This window comes from Manacus candei, unplaced genomic scaffold (genome assembly GCF_025592945.1).
Source record: "Manacus candei isolate 608988 ecotype Guabito, Panama unplaced genomic scaffold, ASM2559294v1 h1tg000065l, whole genome shotgun sequence".
Taxonomy (NCBI): Eukaryota; Metazoa; Chordata; class Aves; order Passeriformes; family Pipridae; genus Manacus; species Manacus candei.
This window is the reverse complement of record NW_026138113.1, coordinates 14,465,057-14,488,484: the sequence shown is the minus strand read 5'-3', so window position 1 is coordinate 14,488,484 and position 23,428 is coordinate 14,465,057. Positions and strand designations below refer to the sequence as shown.

General features: G+C 54.0%; 1 protein-coding gene across 1 annotated transcript in view; it reads right to left on the bottom strand.

The window, feature by feature from the left end:
- The window catches only part of LOC127479171 (translation initiation factor IF-2-like), an 87,970-nt gene extending 64,841 nt beyond the window's left edge, over positions 1-23,129 (bottom strand). Inside the window, exon 1 of the mRNA XM_051805804.1 lies at positions 22,718-23,129. Coding sequence (XP_051661764.1) covers positions 22,718-23,128 — 411 coding nt within the window. The 5' untranslated portion in view covers position 23,129. The remainder of the gene's footprint in view (positions 1-22,717) is intronic.
- Positions 23,130-23,428: the final 299 nt, after the last annotated feature.

Here is a 23,428-nt window from a genome sequence, read left to right as displayed (position 1 = left end):
GATTTTTCACCATTTTCCTGATTTTCCCCCCATTTTTCCCACATTTTCACAGATTTTTCTCCAGATTTCCCCCACATTTTTCCCCCATTTCCCCACATTTTCTTGGATTTTTGGGTCCCCAGTTTTCCAAATTTCCCAAATTTCCCCAGTGGGAAAAAATGGGGGGAAAAAAACAGGAATTTTGGGGAAAATGGGGGAAAATTTGAGAAAAAAGTGGGAAATTTGGGGAAAATTGATAAAAATGGGGAAAATTGATAAAAATGGGGGAAAATGGGGGGAAATTTAGGAAAACTGGGGGAAAATCCGGGAAAATGTGGAAAAATGGGGGAAATTTTGGGGAAAAAGTCAGAAATTTGGGGAAATGGGGGATTTTGAGGGGAAATGGAGGGAAAACTGGGAAAAAAGTAAGAAATTTGGGGAAAACAGGTGAAAAATCAGGAAAAATGGGGGATAATTGGGAAAAATTAGGGGAAATTTAGGAAAAAAATGGGAAAAAATGGTGGAATTTGGGGAAAATGGGGAAATTTGGGGAAAATGGGGTGAATTGAGAAAAAAATGGGGGAATTTGGGTAAAATTGGATGAAAAATTGGGGAAAGTTGGGAAAAATGGGGGGAAATTTGGGGAAAATGGGAAAAATGGGGGAAATTTGGGAACAATGGAAGGAATTTGGAAAAAAAATGGGGAAAAATTGAGAAAAATGGGGAAATTTGGGAAAAATGGGGGAAATGGGGGGAAAATTGGGGAAAGAGTGGGAAATTTGGGAGAAATGGATGAAAAACTGGGAAAAATGAGGGGAAATTTGGGAAAAACTTGGGTGTCCCCACCAGGTTCGGCCCCGCCATGGCCCCGATAGCCCCGGGATCAGGTGAGACCCCTACCCCATGCCCTGACCCCTCCCCCTCCCCGAGGTCACTGCCCTGACCCCCCGAGTCCAGGCTGTCACCCCTCCCCCACCCCGTGGCCCCTCCCACACTTTATGGTCCCTTCCCCATTCTGTGGCCCCTACCCCATTCTGTAGCCCCTACTCCACTCTGTGACCCCTCTCCCACTTCATGGCCCCTCCCCCACTCTCTGACCCCTCCCCCACTCTATGGTCCCTCATCCACTTTATGGCCCCTCCCCCACTCTCAGACCCTTCCCCCACTTTATGGCCCCTCCCCCACTCTGTGGCTCCTCCCCCACTCTGTGACCCCTCCCCCATTCTGTGACCCCTCTCCCACTCTGTGGCCCCTTCCCCACTTTACAGCCTCTCCCCCACTCTGTGACCCCTCCCCCACCGACAGCTTCTCCCTGCAGAGAGAACAGCCAACACACTATTTCACTTCTCACTTTAACAAAGCTCTTTTCTCCTTCAAGCCCCTCAAAGGCGCCAAGGCCACATAGGAGGCCACACACAAACAGTACTCCTCTTCCCACTTGACTACACCTTCTCCCTCACTGTTCTACAGGGAACACCAGGAATCTGCTCGCAGAGGCCTCTCCTTTCCCATCAGTAGCTCAGCACAAGGAGTTAAAGGAGCTCAAGCCTTAGGCCACAAGAGCTGACAGCGAGGAAACTTTGGGAGCAAACTAATGCTGCTAACACGGACCCTGCTGAATCCAGCACACAATCACAGAATCCAAGAGTCCTTCAGCTTGGAAAAGACCTCCAAGCTCACTGAGTCTTGGGCAGCCCCTCCCCGACCGCCTGCAGGGACTGGATGATGCTTTGCACAAGCACCAAAAGGAATGTTGTGAAAGCCATGGCCTGCAGGAGGACACAGAGAAGGGCTTGGTTGGGGCTGGGAAGGAGGGAGCTGGCGCTGGGGGAGCGGGGATGGAGCCTCGGGGATGTGGTGCAGCAAGGACAGGGGCCCAGGCAGCTGGCAGGCGGCAAGGCCTCACCCCCTGCCCCAGCAGCAGCACCGGGCCCTGCCCAAGGCGCTCCTGCCAGGGGCTGGGCCCTGCAGGCAGGGGCAGAACCCACTCCCTGGGGTGGCCTTGCTGCCCTGGCCCTCGTCCGGCCCAGCCTCTCCCTGTGTGCGTGCTCCCCACAGCACAGGCTGCACTGGGCAGCATCCCCTGATGGGCCCTGCCGAGCTGCCCCATGGGGACACTTCCCTTTTATGTCACAGGTGCCACAGCCTGTCCCAGCCAGCCCTGCCCATTGTCCCCACCCCGGCTCAGTGACTCACAGTGGCCCCTGGCAACCAAAGAACCAAAGCCCCACACCCCCAGAGTGCAGCCCTACCCATGTGCCAGATAGAAAACTGGGGGACGTGACCCTTGGATGCTTTTAGTACAGAGATACAAGCTTTTCTTGAATAATGGAGGGGGGCACTTTTTAATTATTAATATTTACAGTTATCCATTTGGGGACAGGATACAGGCTAATGTGGTGTCACATTTGGAGTGAAAAGTACTTTTCAAAGAAACCCAGGGTGCATGGGTGATGCAGAGGAAGCTGCCAAGTCACCCATTGTGAAGCTCAACACTGCTTTGCAACAGCACTGCCCTTTCACACACATCTTTGGCAAAGACAAAGATGTCAGGGTTTAGTTTCTAAATCAGTAACACTTGACAAGACCTCTTTATGAACTGACAGCAAGAGAACTTAGGAGCAGCTTAGGGTTGGCAAGTGTAGGAGCCAAGAAGAGAAGGGCTGATGGGTATGTCATGAACACTGACAGCTGGATGGTCGTGGAGCCGACCAAGGACTGCCAGACACCAAAGACATCACCTGCTGGACTTGGCCCAAACACCAGCCCCCTCCTCTCCCTTCTCAACCACTCAACCACAGCCTGCACACACCCACACCTGCCAGGGCCAACTGGCTGTTTCTCTTCTCTTTTCTGCCTGGGGGCGAAGGAAGAAGGACAGCGAGGGCATTTGCCTTCGGGCCAGAGGGAAGGGGAAGGAGATCCCCCCAAATCCATCCCTGGCAGGATGGGGGCTGGAGGAGACATTGGGGGACCCCCAAGAATATTTTTGAGGGGAAGAAAGGATGGGGGCACCCACCGGGGGTTGGGGGGGGGAGGGACCCAGGAATCTCGTGGTGGGACACTGGGGAGTTCCCAGTAGTTTCTTGGGGTGGTGGACCCCCAGCAGTCCGGGGTGGAAAAATGGACCGAGGAATCTGCCATAAAGGGTTGGTGACACCCAAAAGACTCTAGGAGGGGGTCGAGAGGGGCCCCGGAGTCCTGAAGAGTGTTTGGGGGTCCCCAGGAGGGAGTCTGGGGGTCTGAGGTGGTCCCAGAAGATTTTCAAGGGTTAAGGGGATGCACAGGAGATTTGGGGGAGGAGGGGGAAAGGCGGGGGGTCCCCAGGAGTCTTGGGGGGGATCTGGGCGGTTCCCGAGAGTCTTGGGGGAGATTCGGAGGGGTCACCAGGAGCCCCCGGACCCCCTGAACTCACCCCACACCACCATGGCTTCGTTGGGGCCGCACGTGAAAAACAGCGCGGCGGGGGGAGACCCTGGGGCCGGGATCGATCAGGACCAATCGGGTTCAATCCCGATCCTCCCCTCCCCCGCCATCACCGCCCCGCTCCCGGCAGCCCCCGCGGAAGTTTCGACGTTCTATTGGGTGACTCACTGGCACAAGGACAGGGGCCCAGCAGAATTTGGCAATGTCATTCCAGCAGAGCCGTTCTATTGGCTGCGACCCACAAGGGAGCCCCAAAACCTGTTCATGGCTTGGGGGGGAAGGACAGCCGGCACGGCCAGGATCGGGGGTGCAGAGGGTGTTCAAGTGCCCAGGAAAGGGGTAAAAAACTTTCCCCTCTCCCTCCCAGTGCCCCCTCAGCCCATCCCAGTGTCTCCCCTCTCTCCCAGTACCCCCTCAGCCCATCCTGGTCTCTCCCCTGCTCTCCCAGTGCCCCCGTCCATCGAGGTCCCAGCCCGACCCTGCCCCCTGCTCTGCTCCGGCCTGGATTTCTCCCCTGCAGGGGCAGCTGAGGTGGCTCCAGGGCGGGCGGGAGCTTTCGGGGCAGGGGGTGGCTCCTGACATGCTGCTGGAACCGCCCCTGTCTGGGCGGGCCCGTCAGCCTGGGGCACCTCCTCACCCGAGCCTGGGGGACGGGCCGGCAACTGGGAGGGGCTTTGGGAAGGAATGGGGAGGCTGAGAAGGGCTTGGAGGTCGTGGAGGTAACTGGGAAGGTGTTTGGGGGAGTTTGGGGGTTTGGGAGGGAGGTTGGGGAGATTGGGGCAGCTGTGAGGGGTTTTGGGGAATCGTCGGGGATGTGGGAAGGAACTGGGAGAGAGTTTGGGGGCATACTCAAGGGGAAGGGGGCAACTAGGAGAGGGTTTGAAAGGTCCTGGGAGGGCTGGAGGTAACTGGGAGGGGTTTGGGGGCATCTTGTGGGGTTTTGTGGGTCTGGGAGGCAGTCTGGGGACCTCGGAGGGTTTAAGGGGAAGTTGGGAGTGTCCTGTGGGACCGGGATGGGATTTGAGGGTTCCTGGAGGGGCTGGGAGGGCTTTATGGCTTTATACTGCGGGCATTGTCTAGTATTGATGGGGGTAATCCGTGAGTTGACTGTTTCATAATCATCCAAATTTTAACAAGACTTTGAAGGTGGTCAACCTCAGTTTGAAGCAGCTCATTTTTAGCAACAAATTTATCCGATTTTTCTCCTGTTTCCCTCTCAAAGGCTAACGATGACTTCAACACTACATTTTCTGATTTCAAAACAGTAGACTCAACATCAGAAATCCATTCATGACTTCCCTGTCACCACTCCATCCGAATGTCTGTGCACTCACTGTGGCCTGAGAGAAACCTGCCTGTTTGCAGCGCACTGACTGGGCAACTTTTCTTTTTGCAGGTGGAAAAGGGCAGATAAAGAAAAAACAGATGGGTCCAGCAGAAGTGATGCTGCTTCTGTCAAAAGCAGAGCAGAGGCCGAAAGCACTTTAGGAAGTTGCTTACAGAAGCACTTGTGCATTCCAAGTTACAGCTCAGGAGTCTCAGTGACTTGTCCAACATGGGAGCTCCTTTTCCATTTCTCAACCCCCAGATTCCTCAGGAGTAGGAAACTGAAAACACTGACTCAGAAAAGCTCCATTCCTTCCTAATAATTGTGCTTTGTCCTTCCCATTTGACAGTGCTCTTGGAAATGTGCTGGTGTGATCTGGATCTGGGAGCAGCCCTGACCTCCCACAGCCCTGACCACACACACCTCATCCAACGGCAGGAAGAACCTGCCTGGCTCCTGCTGAGGTTCTCACCACCCACCGACAACTTCTCCCTGCAGAGGGGTGGGCAACTACCCAGGCAGGATGAGACCTGACCCCAGCAGGCAGCAAAGTCCCTGCCCTGGCACAAAGAAGCCCGGAGCACAGGGACCCTGCTCTGCAGGACAGCCCCGGGCATCCCTGGCTGCACCCCCACCTTCCCACCCCGCAGTCATCCCTGGGAGAAGGAGCCCACCTGCGCTGTCCCTCTGACGGTGCTGCAGGGAAGGCCTGCCCTGGAGAACATCCTCCTCCGGCGCAACAGAGAAACTGGGAGAGTCCTGACAGATGTGCAAGGCTGTGGGATGTGGTAGCTTTAGGAGATTCCTCCAGGAACACAAGCGACATTGCCCTGCACCTGTAGACTCACTCTGCAGAGAGTGTGAAGTTGTGTCCCCAAGTTGTGTCTCAGCTGAACACCTCCCATCTTTCTGCTGCCTTTAACCTCCCTTTCCCTTTCTTCTCTTCTCTCATGCCTACAGGCAGTGCCCTCGACCCTGCTGGGCTGTGCAGAGGAGCTGCTCCTGGGCAGAGCTGTCTCTCTGCAGTGCTGCCCGCTTGCCAGGATTTCCCTGTGTGCCAGGAGCCCGGCCCAGCTGAGTAGCACAGCAAGAGCCAAAGGCAGCCCTTTCTCTGCCCCTCTGGGTTCCCCGCAGGTGTCCCTGGGGCTCCAGGGAAACCTGCTGTGGAACAGACTGAAGGAAACAATGATGTTCCCTCTTCTCACCTCTTCAGTGACACTTCTTTCCAGCAGTGACATTTCTCCTCTTAGAAAATTACCAGGGTATGATGATCACCTTTTCTAGTTTCATCATTACACAGGACACCAGGAGGGTGACAGTAAAGGATCTGGTAACTCCCTGGCACAGTGGGGGTTTTCCTGGAGTCACACAGAGAAATGTGTCAGGGCTCTGAGAGGTGTCCAACCCTGAGCTGGACTGATGCACACACGGGGGTGTTCAGAGACACGAGTCCTTCCCTGGCACACACACAGGCAGTTCATTGCAGCAGGGGCAGTGTCTCCCTGGGCTCCTGCTACCACTCCCAGAGCCTGGAGCCACCTCAGCCCTGTAATGCTCCCACCCTGCCCACTCCTACACTTCAGATGAACATTGGGGTTTTCTAGTCACTGGAACTGCCCAGACCAGCCCCTCCCTGGTCCCCCCATCTCCCTGCCCCGCCCCAGCCCAGCAGAGCAGCACCGTCGTTTCTGGTCCTGCAGCAAGAAAGGGAGGCAATAGAGGACAGGGAGAGTGACTGCATGTCTGGACTGCTCAGGAGATCATCAGCTCAGGCGGCAGCTCCTGCAGCCCCAGGGCCAGACCTGCTTCCCAGTGGCCCAGGCAGCTGCTGCCACGTGGGCACAAGCTCTGCTGCCCAGGAGGGTCCTGTAGTGAAGGACTTTGCAGATGGCCACGTAGCGGTCATAGGACATGATGGTGAGAAGGGCAAACTCCGCTGTGATCAAGAAGAAAAGCAAAAAACACCTGTGCAGCTCATCGTGAGTAGGACATGCCCCTGGTGTTCCAGAGGGAATTGGCCATGGCTTTGGGGAGAGTGGTGCAGATGCAGCCCGGGTGTGTGAGGGAGAGGTGGAGCAGGAAGAAGTCCCTGGGGGGTGTGCAGGTGGTGGTGGCAGGCTACGGCGCTGAGGATGAGGCCGTTGCCCAGGAGGGCAGCCAGGGAGATGTCCAGGAAGAAGCAGAAGTGCAAGAGCTGCAGCCAGGAGGAGGAAGTGGGGGATGGAGCTGCTGTTGGACATGAGCTTCCTCCGGGCATCAGGAAATGTCCAAGGAGGAAAAGGCAGTGAAAACTTTGGGACAGGTTTCCTAGATCAAACCCATGAATTCCTCTGAGCATCTACCCTCATCCCAAGTATCTGCAGTCACACATATATAGATTCTGGACTGTAGAAGACAGGCTTAGCATGACTTTAAGATGATTTCTTCTCAATTTTTTGATTTATTTTTCTACTGCCAGGTCTGAGAGGGGCATCGTGGAACCAAAGGAACCCTGAGACATTTCAGAATCCCACATGTGTTGGGTCTGTCTGAGCTGGAGTTCATTTTCTCACTGCAGGCGTCACAGTGCTGTGCTTTGCCTTGGGAGCTACAAAGGGGTTAATCACACCAGTGCTTTGGCAACTGCTGAGCAGGGCTGGTGCAGCATCTGCATTGTCGGCTTCATCCCCTGAATCGGGGGCAAGATCATGGGAGGCGATACAGACAGGTCAGTTGAGCCAAATGGACCAAAGGGACATTGCAGAATATATGGCGTCAGCTCAGCTACAAGAGCTCAGGAAAGGAACAGGAAAGGGGGAAAATCCATTTTTTTACAATACATGCCTTCTGAGCGGCTTCTCTGTGTGGTGAAGCCCTGCTTCCCATGAAGTGACCAGGTATCGCTGCTGACAGGAAGTAGAGAGAAAATCTTTTTTTTCCCTCTTCACTTATGCATGCGCAAACTTTGGCTTTTGCTTTAGTAAAGTGCCTGATCTCAAGGTAGAAATAATTTTCCATCTTATTCTGTCTCTTCTGTCTGGCTGGGAAGGGCAGTAATAGAGCAGCTTGGTGGGCACCTGGCATCCAGGTAAGGTCAACCCACTGCAACATTGTAGGGTCTCATGGAACCAAAGGACTGCTGGGAGACTGGGGGAACTCACGGAATCAAGTGGCCGTCGTGGCACTGCCCTACATCATAGAAGTAAATGTTCCCTGGGAAACTACAGAAACCAGGGACTTAAGGGACATCATTGGGATGTGCGGGACCTCATGGAATTAAACAAACCGTGGGATATCTTTGGAACTTCATGGAATCAAAGGGATAAAACAAAAGAATTAATCCCCATGACCAGAAACCATTGGATCGAACATTTCTTTAATATGCCAGTTGGGGATTCATGGGGGTACTCTGCCATGCATGAATCAAAGAATCAGTATAAATTTCAGAGTATAAATACAGTGATACTTGAAAGACCCTCCCCTTCACAAGCAGTCCAAAATTCTCTTATGATTTTAGGGTCAAATCGCCTCTTGGATTTTATTCGTGGAGCAAGACTGCCATCTAGCGTCCATTTCTTCTGGGAGGGGCAGTCATTTTCACAGAGTGGTCTTCTCCCTTAGCAGGCCTCGTAGTATCTCTGATTGAATCAAAGAATCAGTATAAATTTCAGAGTATAAATACAGTGATACTTGAAAGACCCTCCCCTTCACAAGCAGTCCAAAATTCTCTTATGATTTTAGGGTCAAATCGCCTCTTGGATTTTATTCGTGGAGCAAGACTGCCATCTAGCGTCCATTTCTTCTGGGAGGGGTAGTCATTTTCACAGAGTGGTCTTCTCCCTTAGCAGGCCTCGTAGCATCTCTGATTGATCTATCCGACCCCTAACCCCTAAACTAAATGCTTTAGGACCAACTAAGACGTGTCTTAGAACTTCCCATTTGCTTAAACAATGTAAGACTTTCTTCTTAACAGAACAATCTCTTATTAAACAAGTTTTCTGAGGCCTGTAAGCTAATTTCTTGAAGATGGGCATATGATACACTCTCTATTAGTTTCCATGTATCATCTACATTCTCTCTCCTACAACTAATTGTAGTCTTAAAAGAAAAGAAAAGACTGCTACCATGCCAAGAAAGCAAACCCCTTTGTTGATTAGGATTTTTATCTAAGAAAAACTTCTGATTTACGAAGCCATTAAGGATGGAGATCCTCTCTCATTTCAGTGCCAATGTGACAATATGGGGCCTCATGGAACACATGGAACACAGAACACTGCACATTCCCAAGCAATCAAGGGACCATTGTAACACTCCAGGGCCTCCTGGAAGACGGAGAGACCTCAAATCAGAGGTTTGGGCAATCCTCAACCAGAGGAAGTTCAACAAGGGGAAGTGCCAGATTCTGTTCCTGTGATGGGACAACCCCGAATGTCCGGACAGACTGGGAATGATATTCTGCATAGCAGCGCTGGAAAATGGCCTCTGGGGTCCTGGTGGATGGCCAGTTGGCCAAGAGTCAGTGGTGCTCTAGCGGGGGCTCACTACTCGGTCACAGGAGGGTTTTCAGACACACGAGTCCTTCGCTTGCACACAGACACAGACAGTTCATGGCAGCAGGGGCAGTATCTCCGGGGTTTCCTGCTGCCACGCCAGGAGCCTGGATGCACCTAAGCCCTTGTGGGGTGCCACCTACTCTGCCACTATCTGAGATGCCCCACCGCCTGAGAGACGGAAACGCGGAGCTCTGTCCAAGAGAAGCACATCCCAGAGCTGCACGCATGGGTTTTGCCAGGATTTAGAACCGTAAATGCAATGTGAAACCGAGACACTCTTTGTCCCACATAACTTCAAGGTCTCCCCCGGAGGTTGATGGCAATTGTTCTTGCTCAGGGTCATCTCCCCACACCAACAGCAGGGGTGTGCTCAAGACTTGTCTGTGCAATGCAAACAGATACACCCTGTCTAGTTCTTCCGGTCTCTCCAAGGAAGGCAAAAGAATCTCTGTGTGACGGGTGAGTTGTGGTTCTATTGTGAGTGTCAAGAGCGGATGGCAGGTCTGTGATGAATGCCCTGAGATGACCTGGGTTTTCCAGTGCACACCCTGTTTTGGTGGTCATTTATGTCCTACGGAGGTGACAGAGATGGGAAAGAGAATGAAATTTTTGAATGTGCCTCTGAGTGCCCCTCAACCTGCTGCAAATGTGCAGATTCCAGTACATCCAGTTCAGGTGTGAGAGACTGTTCCCTGGTCCTCTGAACAAGAAGAGCTGGACGAGGGACACAGCAGAACTCGCTTACTGAGCCTGCATCTCTATGAATCCCAAAGCAAGTGCGAGGGGTTACACCACGTCCGAGTTTTCTCAGGGGAAGGTGTTTCTCCCATGCACTGCCTCCCCGTGGCACTGGTGCCACAGCCCCCGACAAAACCACAAGTGGTCTTTGTCCCTAGCAAAAGTGCTCCTGCTGCTATCCTGGATGTTCCACGGGAACGGCCAGGAGAGGTTGAACCCGGAGGGATGTTCTGCCTCTCGTACCCCTCGACCATTCCGGCAAGCGCTTACCCTGGAGGACAATTCAGGAGTCTCTACGTGCCAAAAGAGAGATGTGAGGGAAGAGACGATGGCGGTGTAAGAAGCAAATGGTCTGTCAGTCTGAAGATCCTCGATACCAAACACCATCCCTGCCACCCAGTCCGGCCCCGCCGGTTCTACGGTGCAGAGCATGGACCGCCGCCGCGCTGCCGCCGCTGTCGCCTGGCCTCCGCCTCCAACCAGCACCCGAGGAGAGCCCGAGAGGCGCCGGCGCCTGTCCCAGCCCAGGGGCGGATTTGTCGGAGGAGGACAGGGGAGGAGGGAGAGGAAGGCAGAGGAGGTGGAGGCGACCCGTTAGGAGCAGAGAGTCGCGGCTCGCGGGGGCAGCGGGGCGCCGGGAAGCGGATCGGCGGCTGCGGCGTTGTCGGAGAGCGGGGCTGGTGGCGCTGACCGCGGTTTTGATCTGTGCGCAGGGCTGGCGGCCGGAGACCGTAGGGGCCGGGGCAGCCCCCTGGGGTGGACGTGCATATTCCTCGAGGTTGCCCTCCTGTCTGGTAGGTTCTTCACAAAGCTCTTCTCCCGAACTATCTTCCCAGCCCTCCCTCCCTCTGGTCCATAAAGTATTCCCTGGGAACACTCATCGCTTTTTTCTTTGTCGAGCCGTTTTTCTTTCCTTGCTTTACTCTCTGTCCTTCAGTGAATTCGTGCAGTCCGTCCTTCCCCTTTCCTACTTTTCTTCCTCTCTTCGCTTGGCTTAATCCCGCAGCTTTCCATTCTTCTGTGACTTCACCAATCCACTTCTCTTTTCCGCTCACCTCTCTCCAGCAAATATTAATGGACATTTCAACTACTACACACCTTTATATCCTCTTAAAATTCTTCTCCGTACTGGCTTGACTGCTGCTGTGCCCTTTGTTTTGGGCAAAAACATCCAGTGCAAAACCACTTCTGACGGTTTTTCTTCAGCTCCCTGCCCGTGTTTGCAGGTAGAGCCCAGGTGCAGCAGGACCCATTGGTAGAGACCAACGGGAGCAGTGAAATCACCAAGTGCTCACACGCCAACATATGAAACGGTGAATTTATCCATTCCTACCGGCAGCTCCCGGGTCACAGCCCCGAGTTTCTCGGTGCTAAATGGTCCAGAGAGCTGCGGGCGCCAACGGGGCGGCTGTGGGTGACGGGTGATGGTCTTTTCACCATCCTCTGGCTCTCCGGGCACCGTCATGGAGACGAGTTGGGTATTAGCGCTTCTATTAAAACAGGGTTTTCAGCCATACAAAGAGAACAGGCTTGAGTACCTGGGTGCCAAGTGACGTAAAAAGCACAGCGCAGAGTAAGAGGCACCAGTGCTAGAACACTGAATTTAGCCCTGGCCTATCAAATCCTCATCTCACTAAACTTAATAATGCGTCAGATTCTGCTTCCAGGCTGCCACTGGCACGACCTCCAGTTTTCTCCAGGTTGCCCAAATAGTTAGAGCTCTCTATTTTCAGGACAAGCATACATATTTCAGGTGTTCCTTAGTCTTCTGAGCAGGAGAAGTGACACAACTGCGATCTCATCACGGAGACTGTATCTGATTGGTCCAAAGCGGCTGGGAGATGCCATGCCATGATTTCTCATGGGCAGGTGCTTCACCCATGCACTACTTCAGCGTAGAACTGGTGCCACAGCCCAAGTCTAAAACTAAGGTGCTATTTGTCTCCAGCAGAAATGCTCCTGCTGACAGCTCCGCTCCCGACAGACGTCGATCGGTCTCCCGGTGTATCGCAGCCCCCGTAAGCCATGGCCCACTGCAAACAGAGAGATTTGAATATGTTGCCAGCCGGGGAAAACTGGAAGTCGTGCCAGAGGCAGCCTACAGGTTGAAAGGGATGCATTAATAAACTTAGTGAGATGAGAGTTTGATAGACCGGGAGCAGCTTTGGAATGATCTCCTGATTTTCTTTAGAAATGGAGAAATGTGTGACTGTAGAGAGAGCCGAGATATCTTTTGGTGGCAGCATGTGGAGGAGAGGACAGACGGAGAGGGATAGTGAAGTTGAAGTGGCGAGCAGAGAGAGAAGGAGGCCTGAGCTTTCACTTCTTTCCCTCTTTATTTCTTTAGAGAAGTAAGATCGCCTGGAGTGAACACATGAAGGACAGCAAGTACATGATCTGCAGCGATGTTTCTCTATTCAGTTGTATTCCCCCACGGGGCCTGAAAAGGCAGTTGACTATTTCCTGGGAGGAAAAAGAATGCATTTATGAAAAGCTGGGATATAGAGAGGAGGTGTACCAGGTAGAAAGTGACGACGAGGTAGCCAAAATTCATGCTGAGACGAACGTGCCTGTTTGCCGAGAGTGTCAGAAATATCCACCCTGTGCCGAGAGAAGAGAGCTGCCAGAAACGAATCTCTTAGAGGGGGAGCAAAGGAAGCAGGAGGGTCGAGAAATGAACTGTACTTTCAGTACCTCAAATGCTCTCTTTGGGTTTCTCCCTCCCCAAGCAACAGCCCGTCTGGCTCCCCCAGCCGATGGCATTCTGAGCATTGCCTGGCTCTGGGGTCTCACTCATGAGCAGAGATTGTTCCCGGTCAGCTCGCAGTGCAGTCCTCCCATCCCCAGTTACAATCACCTGCTCTGCTGCACACCCGCTGATGTGCTTTTGGGAGCTCCCGGCTTCTACCCTTCTGCGCCTTTCACATCTTCCCGTGCTGTCCTCAGCTCTCTGGGCTGCTTGCAGCTTCCTCGGAGAACACGTGTCTCCTCCGCTTCTGTGTCTTTTCCCCTGTCCTTCTTCATCTGCCTGGGAAGAATACCTCTCTCCCAGCTCCCCGGGAAAGGGAGATGAGCCCTGCTGGGCAGCAGCCCAGTGTCTCTAGATTTGCCTTTCTCTTCTGCGAAAACGCAAAGTCTGAGAGGAACGTGGCTCCAGCAGGGCTGCTGGATATCCCAGCTCCAGTGATGGCAAGGAGAGCATATGGCCTAGGGAATGTACTGAGGGATGAGCAGTGAACAGGATGAAGACCCTGACGCACATGCAGGGAGCACATGGGGCAACTACCAGAGTGCTGCTTGCGACTGGTGTGGCTAGGAGAGCCCTGGCCCACCCAGGGCAGTTGAAGGTCTGGGGGCTTGGCAGATGGAGACCCTTACACCCAGCCCCTTCCCTAAAACAAGTCCAGAGGGATCCCAGGCACCCATCTCACCACAGGAAACAGAGGCTTTCACATGCTTCCCAGGTGGAAGAGCATTATCGAGTTCACCCTCCTTATGCCTGTGTGCTGCTGAAAATTTTCTACCATCTTAAATATCAGTGGAGAGATAACACATTTAAAGGAAGCTGAGAATTCTGCATTTTTACTGAGAGGCTAATGAAGGATGGTCCTGCAACCACCCTTCCTGAGGCCAGGACCACATGGTTGGAGGTCTCTCCTTTCTTACTGCTTTGCTTTCCTCTCTCACCACCTCTAACGCTTGGTCTGGCTTGGTTGCACCTCCCTCCTTTCGCACTGTCTGCCTTCACAGCTACTTCAGAACACGTCCGAGATGTAGTGTTCAGATCCTTGACGAGTGACACTCCAAATCTTGCGGACCCTTACTCTCTGTTTTTTCCACACTCCAGGCAAGGCAAGAACCCCTCCTCCTATCCAAAGAGAAAGATCTTCATGAACCAGTCAATCGCGGTTCCTACCTGGAGTGGATCAAAGTAACCAGGAGACGATGCCTCAAGAGAAGGTAGGGACACACATGACAACTTACTGCAGGATGCCCAGATTTGCACTGCCCTGTGCTGTATAAATCACTTTGCACTCAGGCATTCTGTCGCAAGCCTGCGCTCTGTGTAGGAATGAAAAGCCATGTTTTCATAAGGGTGCTAATTTACTCTGCCGTAGAACCAATTAACCGAGTTTTGTTTCTAAGAGAATCCCCAGAAATCTCTGAAGACGACAGTGTCAATGAGTCCGTGTCCGCCAGGGCCTATGAATACAGAACCGCTTCCCATGATGGGGTCCGGAGAGCCAGAGGACGGCGGAAAGACCGTCTCCCGTCACCAACAGCCACACCGTTGGCGTCCACAGCTCTCTGGACAATTTAGCAGCGCGTACGAGGAGATCGAGGCTGTGACCCGGGAGTTGCCGGTAGGAATGGATACGGTCTCCGGCCACTGTTCCCCGACAACGCCGCAGCCGCCGATCCGCTTCCCGGCGCCCCGCTGCCCCCGCGAGCCCCGACTCTCTGCTCCTAGTGGGTCGCCTCCGCCTCCTCTGCCTTCCTCTCCCTCCTCCCCTCTCCTCCTCCGACAAATCCGCCCCGGGGCTGGGACAGGCGCCGGCGCCTCTCGGGCTCTCCTCGGGTGCTGGCTGGAGGCGGAGGCCAGGAGAGAGTGGTGGCAGCGCGGCAGCGGTCCGTGTTCTGCACCGTAGAACCGGCGGGGCCGGGCTGGGCTTGCGAGAATGGTCGAGGGGCACGAGAGGCAGAACATCCCTCCGGGCTCAGTGCCCTCCGGACTCAACCTCTCCTGGCCTTTCCAGTGGAACATCCCGGATAGCAGCAGGAGCACTTTTGTTAGGGACAAAGACCACTTGTGGTTTTGTCGGGGGCTGTGGCACCAGTGCCACGGGGAGGCAGTGCATGGGAGAAACACCTTCCCCCGAGAAAACTCGGACGTGGCATAACCCCTCGCACTTGCTTTGGGATTCATGGAGATGCAGGCTCAGTAAGCGAGTTCTGCTGTGTCCCTCGTCCAGCTCTTCTTGCTCAGAGGACCAGGGAACAGCCTCTCACACCTGAACTGGATGTACTGGAATCTGCACATTTGCAGCAGGTTGAGGGGCACTCAGAGGCACATTCAAAAATTTCATTCTCTTTCCCATCTCTGTCACCTCCGTAGGACATAAATGACCACCAAAACAGGGTGTGATCTATTGCCATGTGCACTGGAAACCCCAGGTCATCTCCTCAGGGCATTCATCACAGACCTGCCATCCACTCTTGTCACTCACAATAGAACCACAACTCACCCGTCACACAGAGATTCTTTTGCCTTCCTTGGAGAGACCGGAAGAACTAGACAGGGTGTATCTGTTTGCATTGCACAGACAAGTCTTGAGCACACCCCTGCTGTTGGTGTGGGGAGATGACCCTGAGCAAGAACAATTGCCATCAACCTCCGGGGGAGACCTTGAAGTTATGTGGGACAAAGAGTGTCTCGGTTTCACATTGCATTTACGGTTCTAAATCCTGGCAAAACCCATGCGTGCAGCTCTGGGATGTGCTTCTCTTGGACAGAGCTCCGCGTTTCCGTCTCTCAGGCGGTGGGGTATCTCAGATAGTGGCAGAGTAGGTGGCACCCCACAAGGGCTTAGGTGCATCCAGGCTCCTGGCGTGGCAGCAGGAAACCCCGGAGATACTGCCCCTGCTGCCATGAACTGTCTGTGTCTGTGTGCAAGCGAAGGACTCGTGTGTCTGAAAACCCTCCTGTGACCGAGCAGTGAGCCCCCGCTAGAGCACCACTGACTCTTGGCCAACTGGCCATCCACCAGGACCCCAGAGGCCATTTTCCAGCGCTGCTATGCAGAATATCATTCCCAGTCTGTCCGGACATTCGGGGTTGTCCCATCACAGGAACAGAATCTGGCACTTCCCCTTGTTGAACTTCCTCTGGTTGAGGATTGCCCAAACCTCTGATTTGAGGTCTCTCTGCGGGGCCTCCGTCTTCCAGGAGGCCCTGGAGTGTTACAATGGCCCCTTGATTGCTTGGGAATGTGCAGTGTTCTGTGTTCCATGTGTTACATGAGGCCCCATATTGTCACAATGGCACTGAAATGAGAGAGGATCTCCATCCTTAATGGCTTCATAAATCAGAAGTTTTTCTTAGATAAAAATCCTAATCAACAAAGGGGTTTGCTTTCTTGGCATGGTAGCAGTCTTTTCTTTTCTTTTAAGACTACAATTAGTTGTAGGAGAGAGAATGTAGATGATACATGGAAACTAATAGAGAGTGTATCATATGCCCATCTTCAAGAAATTAGCTTACAGGCCTCAGAAAACTTGTTTAATAAGAGATTGTTCTGTTAAGAGGAAAGTCAATTATACATTGTTTAAGCAAATGGGAAGTTCTAAGACACGTCTTAGCTGGTCCTAAAGCATTTAGTTTAGGGGTTAGGGGTCGGATAGATCAATCAGAGATGCTACGAGGCCTGCTAAGGGAGAAGACCACTCTGTGAAAATGACTGCCCCTCCCAGAAGAAATGGACGCTAGATGGCAGTCTTGCTCCACGAAAAAAATCCAAGAGGCGATTTGACCCTAAAATCATAAGAGAATTTAGGACTGCTTGTGAAGGGAAGGGTCTTTCAAGTATCACTGTATTTATACTCCGAAATTTATACTGATTCTTTGATTCATGCATGGCAGAATACCCCCATGAATCCCCAGCTGGCATATTAAAGAAATGTTTGATCCAATGGTTTCTGGTCATGGGGTTTAATTCTTTTGTTTTATCCCTTTGATTCCATGAAGTTCCAAAGATATCCCACGGTTTGTTTAATTCCATGAGGTCCCGCACATCCCAATGATGTCCCTTAAGTCCCTGGTTTCTGTCGTTTCCCAGGGAACATTTGCTTCTATGATGCAGGGCAGTGCCACGACGGCCACTTGATTCCGTGAGTTCCCCCAGTCTCCCAGCAGTCCTTTGGTTCCATGAGACCCTACAATGTTGCAGTGGGTTGACCTTACCTGGATGCCAGGTGCCCACCAAGCTGCTCTATTGCTGCCCTTCCCAGCCAGACAGAAGAGACAGAATAAGATGGAAAATTATTTCTACCTTGAGATCAGGCACTTTACTAAAGCAAAAGCCAAAGTTTGCGCATGCATAAGTGAAGAGGGAAAAAAAAGTTTTTCTCTCTACTTCCTGTCAGCAGCGATACCTGGTCACTTCATGGGAAGCAGGGCTTCACCACACAGAGAAGCCGTTCAGAAGGCATGTATTGTAAAAAAATGGATTTTCCCCCTTTCCTGTTCCTTTCCTGAGCTCTTGTAGCTGAGCTGACGCCATATATTCTGCAATGTCCCTTTGGTCCATTTGGCTCAACTGACCTGTCTGTATCGCCTCCCATGATCTTGCCCCCGATTCAGGGGACGAAGATGACAATGCAGATGCTGCACCAGCCCTGCTCAGCAGTTGCCAAAGCACTGGTGTGATTAACCCCTTTGTAGCTCCCAATGCAAAGCACAGCACTGTGACGCCTGCAGTGAGAAAATGAGCTCCAGCTCAGACAGACCCAACACATGCGGGATTCTGAAATGTCTCAGGGTTCCTTTGGTTCCACGATGCCCCTCTCAGACCTGGCAGTAGAAAAATAAATCAAAAAATTGAGAAGAAATCATCTTAAAGTCATGCTAAGCCTGTCTTCTACAGTCCAGAATCTATATATGTGTGACTGCAGATACTTGGGATGAGGGTAGATGCTCAGAGGAATTCATGGGTTTGATCTAGGAAACCTGTCCCAAAGTTTTCACTGCCTTTTCCTCCTTGGACATTTCCTGATGCCTGGAGGAAGCTCATGTCCAACAGCAGCTCCATCCCCCACTTCCTCCTCCTGGCTGCAGCTCTTGCACTTCTGCTTCTTCCTGGGCATCTCCCTGGCTGCCCTCCTGGGCAACGGCCTCATCCTCAGCGCCGTAGCCTGCCACCACCACCTGCACACCCCCCAGGGACTTCTTCCTGCTCCACCTCTCCCTCACACACCCGGGCTGCATCTGCACCACTCTCCCCAAAGCCATGGCCAATTCCCTCTGGAACACCAGGGGCATGTCCTACTCACGATGAGCTGCACAGGTGTTTTTTGCTTTTCTTCTTGATCACAGCGGAGCTTGCCCTTCTCTCCATCATGTCCTATGACCACTACGTGGCCATCTGCAAAACCCTTCACTACAGGACCCTCCTGGGCAGCAGAGCTTGTGCCCACGTGGCAGCAGCTGCCTGGGCCACTGGGAAGCAGGTCTGACCCTGGGGCTGCAGGAGCTGCCGCCTGAGCTGATGATCTCCTGAGCAGTCCAGACATGCAGTCACTCTCCCTGTCCTCTATTGCCTCCCTTTCTTGCTGCACGACCAGAAACGACTGTGTTGCTCTGCTGGGCTGGGGCGGGGCAGGGAGATGGGGGGACCAGGGAGGGGCTGGTCTGGGCAGTTCCAGTGACTAGAAAACCCCAATGTTCATCTGAAGTGTAGGAGTGGGCAGGGTGGGAGCATTACAGGGCTGAGGTGGCTCCAGGCTCTGGGAGTGGTAGCAGGAGCCCAGGGAGACACTGCCCCTGCTGCAATGAACTGCCTGTGTGTGTGCCAGGGAAGGACTCGTGTCTCTGAACACCCCCGTGTGTGCATCAGTCCAGCTCAGGGTTGGACACCTCTCAGAGTCCTGACACATTTCTCTGTGTGACTCCAGGAAAACCCCCGGTGTGCCAGGGAGTTACCAGATCCTTTACTGTCACCCTCCTGGTGTCCTGTGTAGTGATGAAACTAGAAAAGGTGATCATCATACCCTGGTAATTTTCTAAGAGGAGAAATGTCACTGCTGGAAAGAAGTGTCACTGCTGGAAAGAAGTGTCACTGAAGAGGTGAGAAGAGGGAACATCATTGTTTCCTTCAGTCTGTTCCACAGCAGGTTCCCCTGGAGCCCCAGGGACACCTGTGGGGAACCCAGAGGGGCAGAGAAAGGGCTGCCTTTGGCTCTTGCTGTGCTGCTCAGCTGGGCCGGGCTCCTGGCACACAGGGAAATCCTGGCAAGCGGGCAGCACTGCAGAGAGACAGCTCTGCCCAGGAGCAGCTCCTCTGCACAGCCCAGCAGGGCCGAGGGCACTGCCTGTAGGCACGAGAGAAGAGAAGAGAAGAAAGGCAAAGGGAGGTTAAAGGCAGCAGAAAGATGGCAGGTGTTCAGCTGAGACACAACTTGGGGACACAACTTCACACTCCTCTGCAGAGTGAGTCTACAGGTGCAGGGCAATGTCGCTTGTGTTCCTGGAGGAATCTCCTAAAGCTACCACATCCCACAGCCTTGCACATCTGTCAGGACTCTCCCAGTTTCTCTGTTGTGCCGGAGGAGGATGTTCTCCAGGGTAGGCCTTCCCTGCAGCACCGTCAGAGGGACAGCGCAGGTGGACTCCTTCTCCCAGGGATGGCTGCGGGGTGGGAAGGTGGGGGTGCAGCCAGGGATGCCCGGGGTTGTCCTGCAGAGCAGGGTCCCTGTGCTCCGGGCTTCTTTGTGCCAGGGCAGGGACTTTGCTGCCTGCTGGGGTCAGGTCTCATCCTGCCTGGGTAGTTGCCCACCCCTCTGCAGGGAGAAGCTGTCGGTGGGTGGTGAGAACCCCAGCAGGAGCCAGGCAGGTTCTTCCTGCCGTTGGATGAGGTGTGTGTGGTCAGGGCTGTGGGAGGTCAGGGCTGCTCCCAGATCCAGATCACACCAGCACATTTCCAAGAGCACTGTCAAATGGGAAGGACAAAGCACAATTATTAGGAAGGAATGGAGCTTTTCTGAGTCAGTGTTTTCAGTTTCCTACTCCTGAGGAATCTGGGGGTTGAGAAATGGAAAAGGAGCTCCCATGTTGGACAAGTCACTGAGACTCCTGAGCTGGAACTTGGAATGCACAAGTGCTTCTGTAAGCAACTTCCTAAAGTGCTTTCGGTCTCTGCTCTGCTTTTGACAGAAACAGCATCACTTCTGCTGGACCCATCTGTTTTTTCTTTATCTGCCCTTTTCCACCTGCAAAAAGAAAAGTTGCCCAGTCAGTGCGCTGCAAACAGGCAGGTTTCTCTCAGGCCACAGTGAGTGCACAGACATTCGGATGGAGTGGTGACAGGGAAGTCATGAATGGATTTCTGATGTTGAGTCTACTGTTTTGAAATCAGAAAATGTGGTGTTGAAGTCATCGTTAGCCTTTGAGAGGGAAACAGGAGAAAAATCGGATAAATTTGTTGCTAAAAATGAGTTGCTTCAAACTGAGGTTGACCACCTTAAAAGTCTTGTTAAAATTTGGATGATTATGAAACAGTCAACTCACGGATTACCCCCATCAATACTAGACAATGCCCGCAGTATAAAGGCATAAAGCCCTCCCAGCTCCTCCAGGAACCCTCAAATCCCATCCCGGTCCCACAGGACACTCCCAACTTCCCCTTAAACCCTCCGAGGCCCCCAGACTGCCTCCCAGACCCACAAAAACCCACAAGATGCCCCCAAACCCCTCCCAGTTACCTCCAGCCCTCCCAGGACCTTTCAAACCCTCTCCTAGTTGCCCCCTTCCCCTTGAGTATGCCCCCAAACTCTCTCCCAGGTCCTTCCCACATCCCCGACGATTCCCCAAAACCCCTCACAGCTGCCCCAATCTCCCCAACCTCCCTCCCAAACCCCCAAACACCCCCAAACCCCTTCCCAGTTACCTCCACGACCTCCAAGCCCTTCTCAGCCTCCCCATTCCTTCCCAAAACCCCTCCCAGTTGCCGGCCCGTCCCCCAGGCTCGGGTGAGGAGGTGCCCCAGGTTGACGGGCCCGCCCAGACAGGGGCGGTTCCAGCAGCATGTCAGGAGCCACCCCCTGCCCCGAAAGGTCCCGCCCGCCCTGGAACCACCTCAGCTGCCCCAGCGGGGGAGAAATCCAGGCCGGAGCAGAGCAGGGGGCAGGGCTGGGCTGGGACCTCGATGGATGGGGGCACTGGGAGAGCAGGGGAGAGACTGGGATGGGCTGAGGGGGCGCTGGGAGAGAGGGGAGACACTGGGATGGGCTGAGGGGGCACTGGGAGGGAGAGGGGAAAGTTTTTTGCCCCTTTCCTGGGCACTTGAACACCCTCTGCACCCCCGTTCCCAGCCGTGCCGGCTGTCCTTTCCCCCCAAGCCATGAACAGGTTTTGGGGCTCCCTTGTGGGTCGCAGCCAATAGAACGGTTCTGCTGGAATGACGTCATTGCCAAATTCTACTGGGCCCCTGTCCTTGTGCCGGTGAGTCACCCAATAGAACGTCGAAACTTCCACGGGGGCTGCTGGGAGCGGGGCGGTGATGGCGGGGGAGGGGAGGATCGGGATTGAAACCGATTGGTCCCGATCGATCCCGGCCCCAGGGTCTCCCCCCGCTGCGCTGTTTTTCACGTGCGGCCCCAACGAAGCCATGGTGGTGTGGGGTGAGTTCAGGGGGTCCGGGGGCTCCTGGTGACCCCTACGAATCTCCCCCAAGACTCTCGGGAACCGCCCAGATCCCCCCCAAGACTCCTGGGGACCCTCCGCCTTTCCCCCTCGTCCCCCAAATCTCCTGTGCATCCCCTTAACCCTTGAAAATCTCCTGGGACCACCTCAGACCCCCAGACTCCCTCCTGGGGACCCCCAAACACTCTTCAGGACTCCAGGGCCCCTCCCGACCCCCTCCGAGAGTCTTTTGGGTGTCACCAACTCTTTACGGCGGATTCCTCCGTCCATTTTTCCACCCCGGACTGCTGGGGGTCCACCCCCCCAAGAAACTACTGGGAACTCCCCAGTGTCCCACCACGAGATTCCTGGGTCCCTTCCCCCCCCCCAACCCCCTGTGGGTGCCCCCATCCTTTCTTCCCCTCGAAAATATTCTTGGGGGTCCCCCAATGTCTCCTCCAGCCCCCATCCTGCCAGGGATGGATTTGGGGGGATCTCCTTCCCCTTCCCTCTGGCCCGAAGGCAAATGCCCTCCCTGTCCTTCCTTCGCCCCCAGGCAGAAAAGAGAAGAGAAACAGCCAGTTGGCCCTGGCAGGTGTGGGTGTGTGCAGGTTGTGGTTGAGTGGTTGAGAAGGGAGAGGAGGGGGCTGGTGTTTGGGCCAAGTCCAGCAGGTGATGTCTTTTGTATCTGGCAGTCCTTGGTCAGCTCCACGACCATCCAGCTGTCAGTGTTCATGACATACCCATCAGCCCTTCTCTTCTTGCCAACCCTAAGTTGCTCCTAAGTTCTTTTGCTGTCAGTTCATAAAGAGGTCTTGTCAAGTGTTACTGATTTAGAAACTAAACCCTGACATCTTTGTCTTTGCCAAAGATGTGTGTGAAAGGGCAGTGCTGTTGCAAAGCAGTGTTGAGCTTCACATTGGGTGACTTGGCAGCTTCCTCTGCATCACTCATGCACCCTGGGTTTCTTTGAAAAGTACTTTTCACTCCAAATGTGACACCACATTAGCCTGTAGGACATCCTGTCCCCAAATGGATAACTGTAAATATTAATAATTAAAAAGTGCCCCCCTCCATTATTCAAGAAAAGCTTGTATCTCTGTACTAAAAGCATCCAAGGGTCACGTCCCCCAGTTTTCTATCTGACAAGGGTTTGGAGGGGCTGCTTTGTGCAGGGAACCCTTTGGGGGCCCCTTGCACATGGGTAGGGCTGCACTCTGGGGGTGTGGGGCTTTGGTTCTTTGGTTGCCAGGGGCCACTGTGAGTCACTGAGCCGGGGTGGGGACAATGGGCAGGGCTGGCTGGGACAGGCTGTGGCACCTGTGACATAAAAGGGAAGTGTCCCCGTGGGGCAGCTCGGCAGGGCCCATCAGGGGATGCTGCCCAGTGCAGCCTGTGCTGTGGGGAGCACGCACACAGGGAGAGGCTGGGCCGGACGAGGGCCAGGGCAGCAAGGCCGCCCCAGGGAGTGGGTTCTGCCCCTGCCTGCAGGGCCCAGCCCCTGGCAGGGGCGCCTTGGGCAGGGCCCGGTGCTGCTGCTGGGGCAGGGGGTGAGGCCTTGCCGCCTGCCAGCTGCCTGGGCCCCTGTCCTTGCTGCGCCACATCCCCGAGGCTCCATCCCCGCTCCCCCAGCGCCAGCTCCCTCCTTCCCAGCCCCAACCAAGCCCTTCTCTGTGTCCTCCTGCAGGCCATGGCTTTCACAACATTCCTTTTGGTGCTTGTGCAAAGCATCATCCAGTCCCTGCAGGTGGTTGGGGAGGGGCTGCACAAGACTCAGTGAGCTTGGAGGTCTTTTCCAAGCTGAAGGACTCTTGGATTCTGTGATTGTGTGCTGGATTCAGCTGGGTCCGTTTTAGCAGCATTAGTTTGCTCCCAAAGTTTCCTCGCGGTCAGCTCTTGTGGCCTAAGGCTTGAGCTCCTTTAACTCCTTGTGCTGAGCTACTGATGGGAAAGGAGAGGCCTCTGCGAGCAGATTCCTGGTGTTCCCTGTAGAACAGTGAGGGAGAAGGTGTAGTCAAGTGGGAAGAGGAG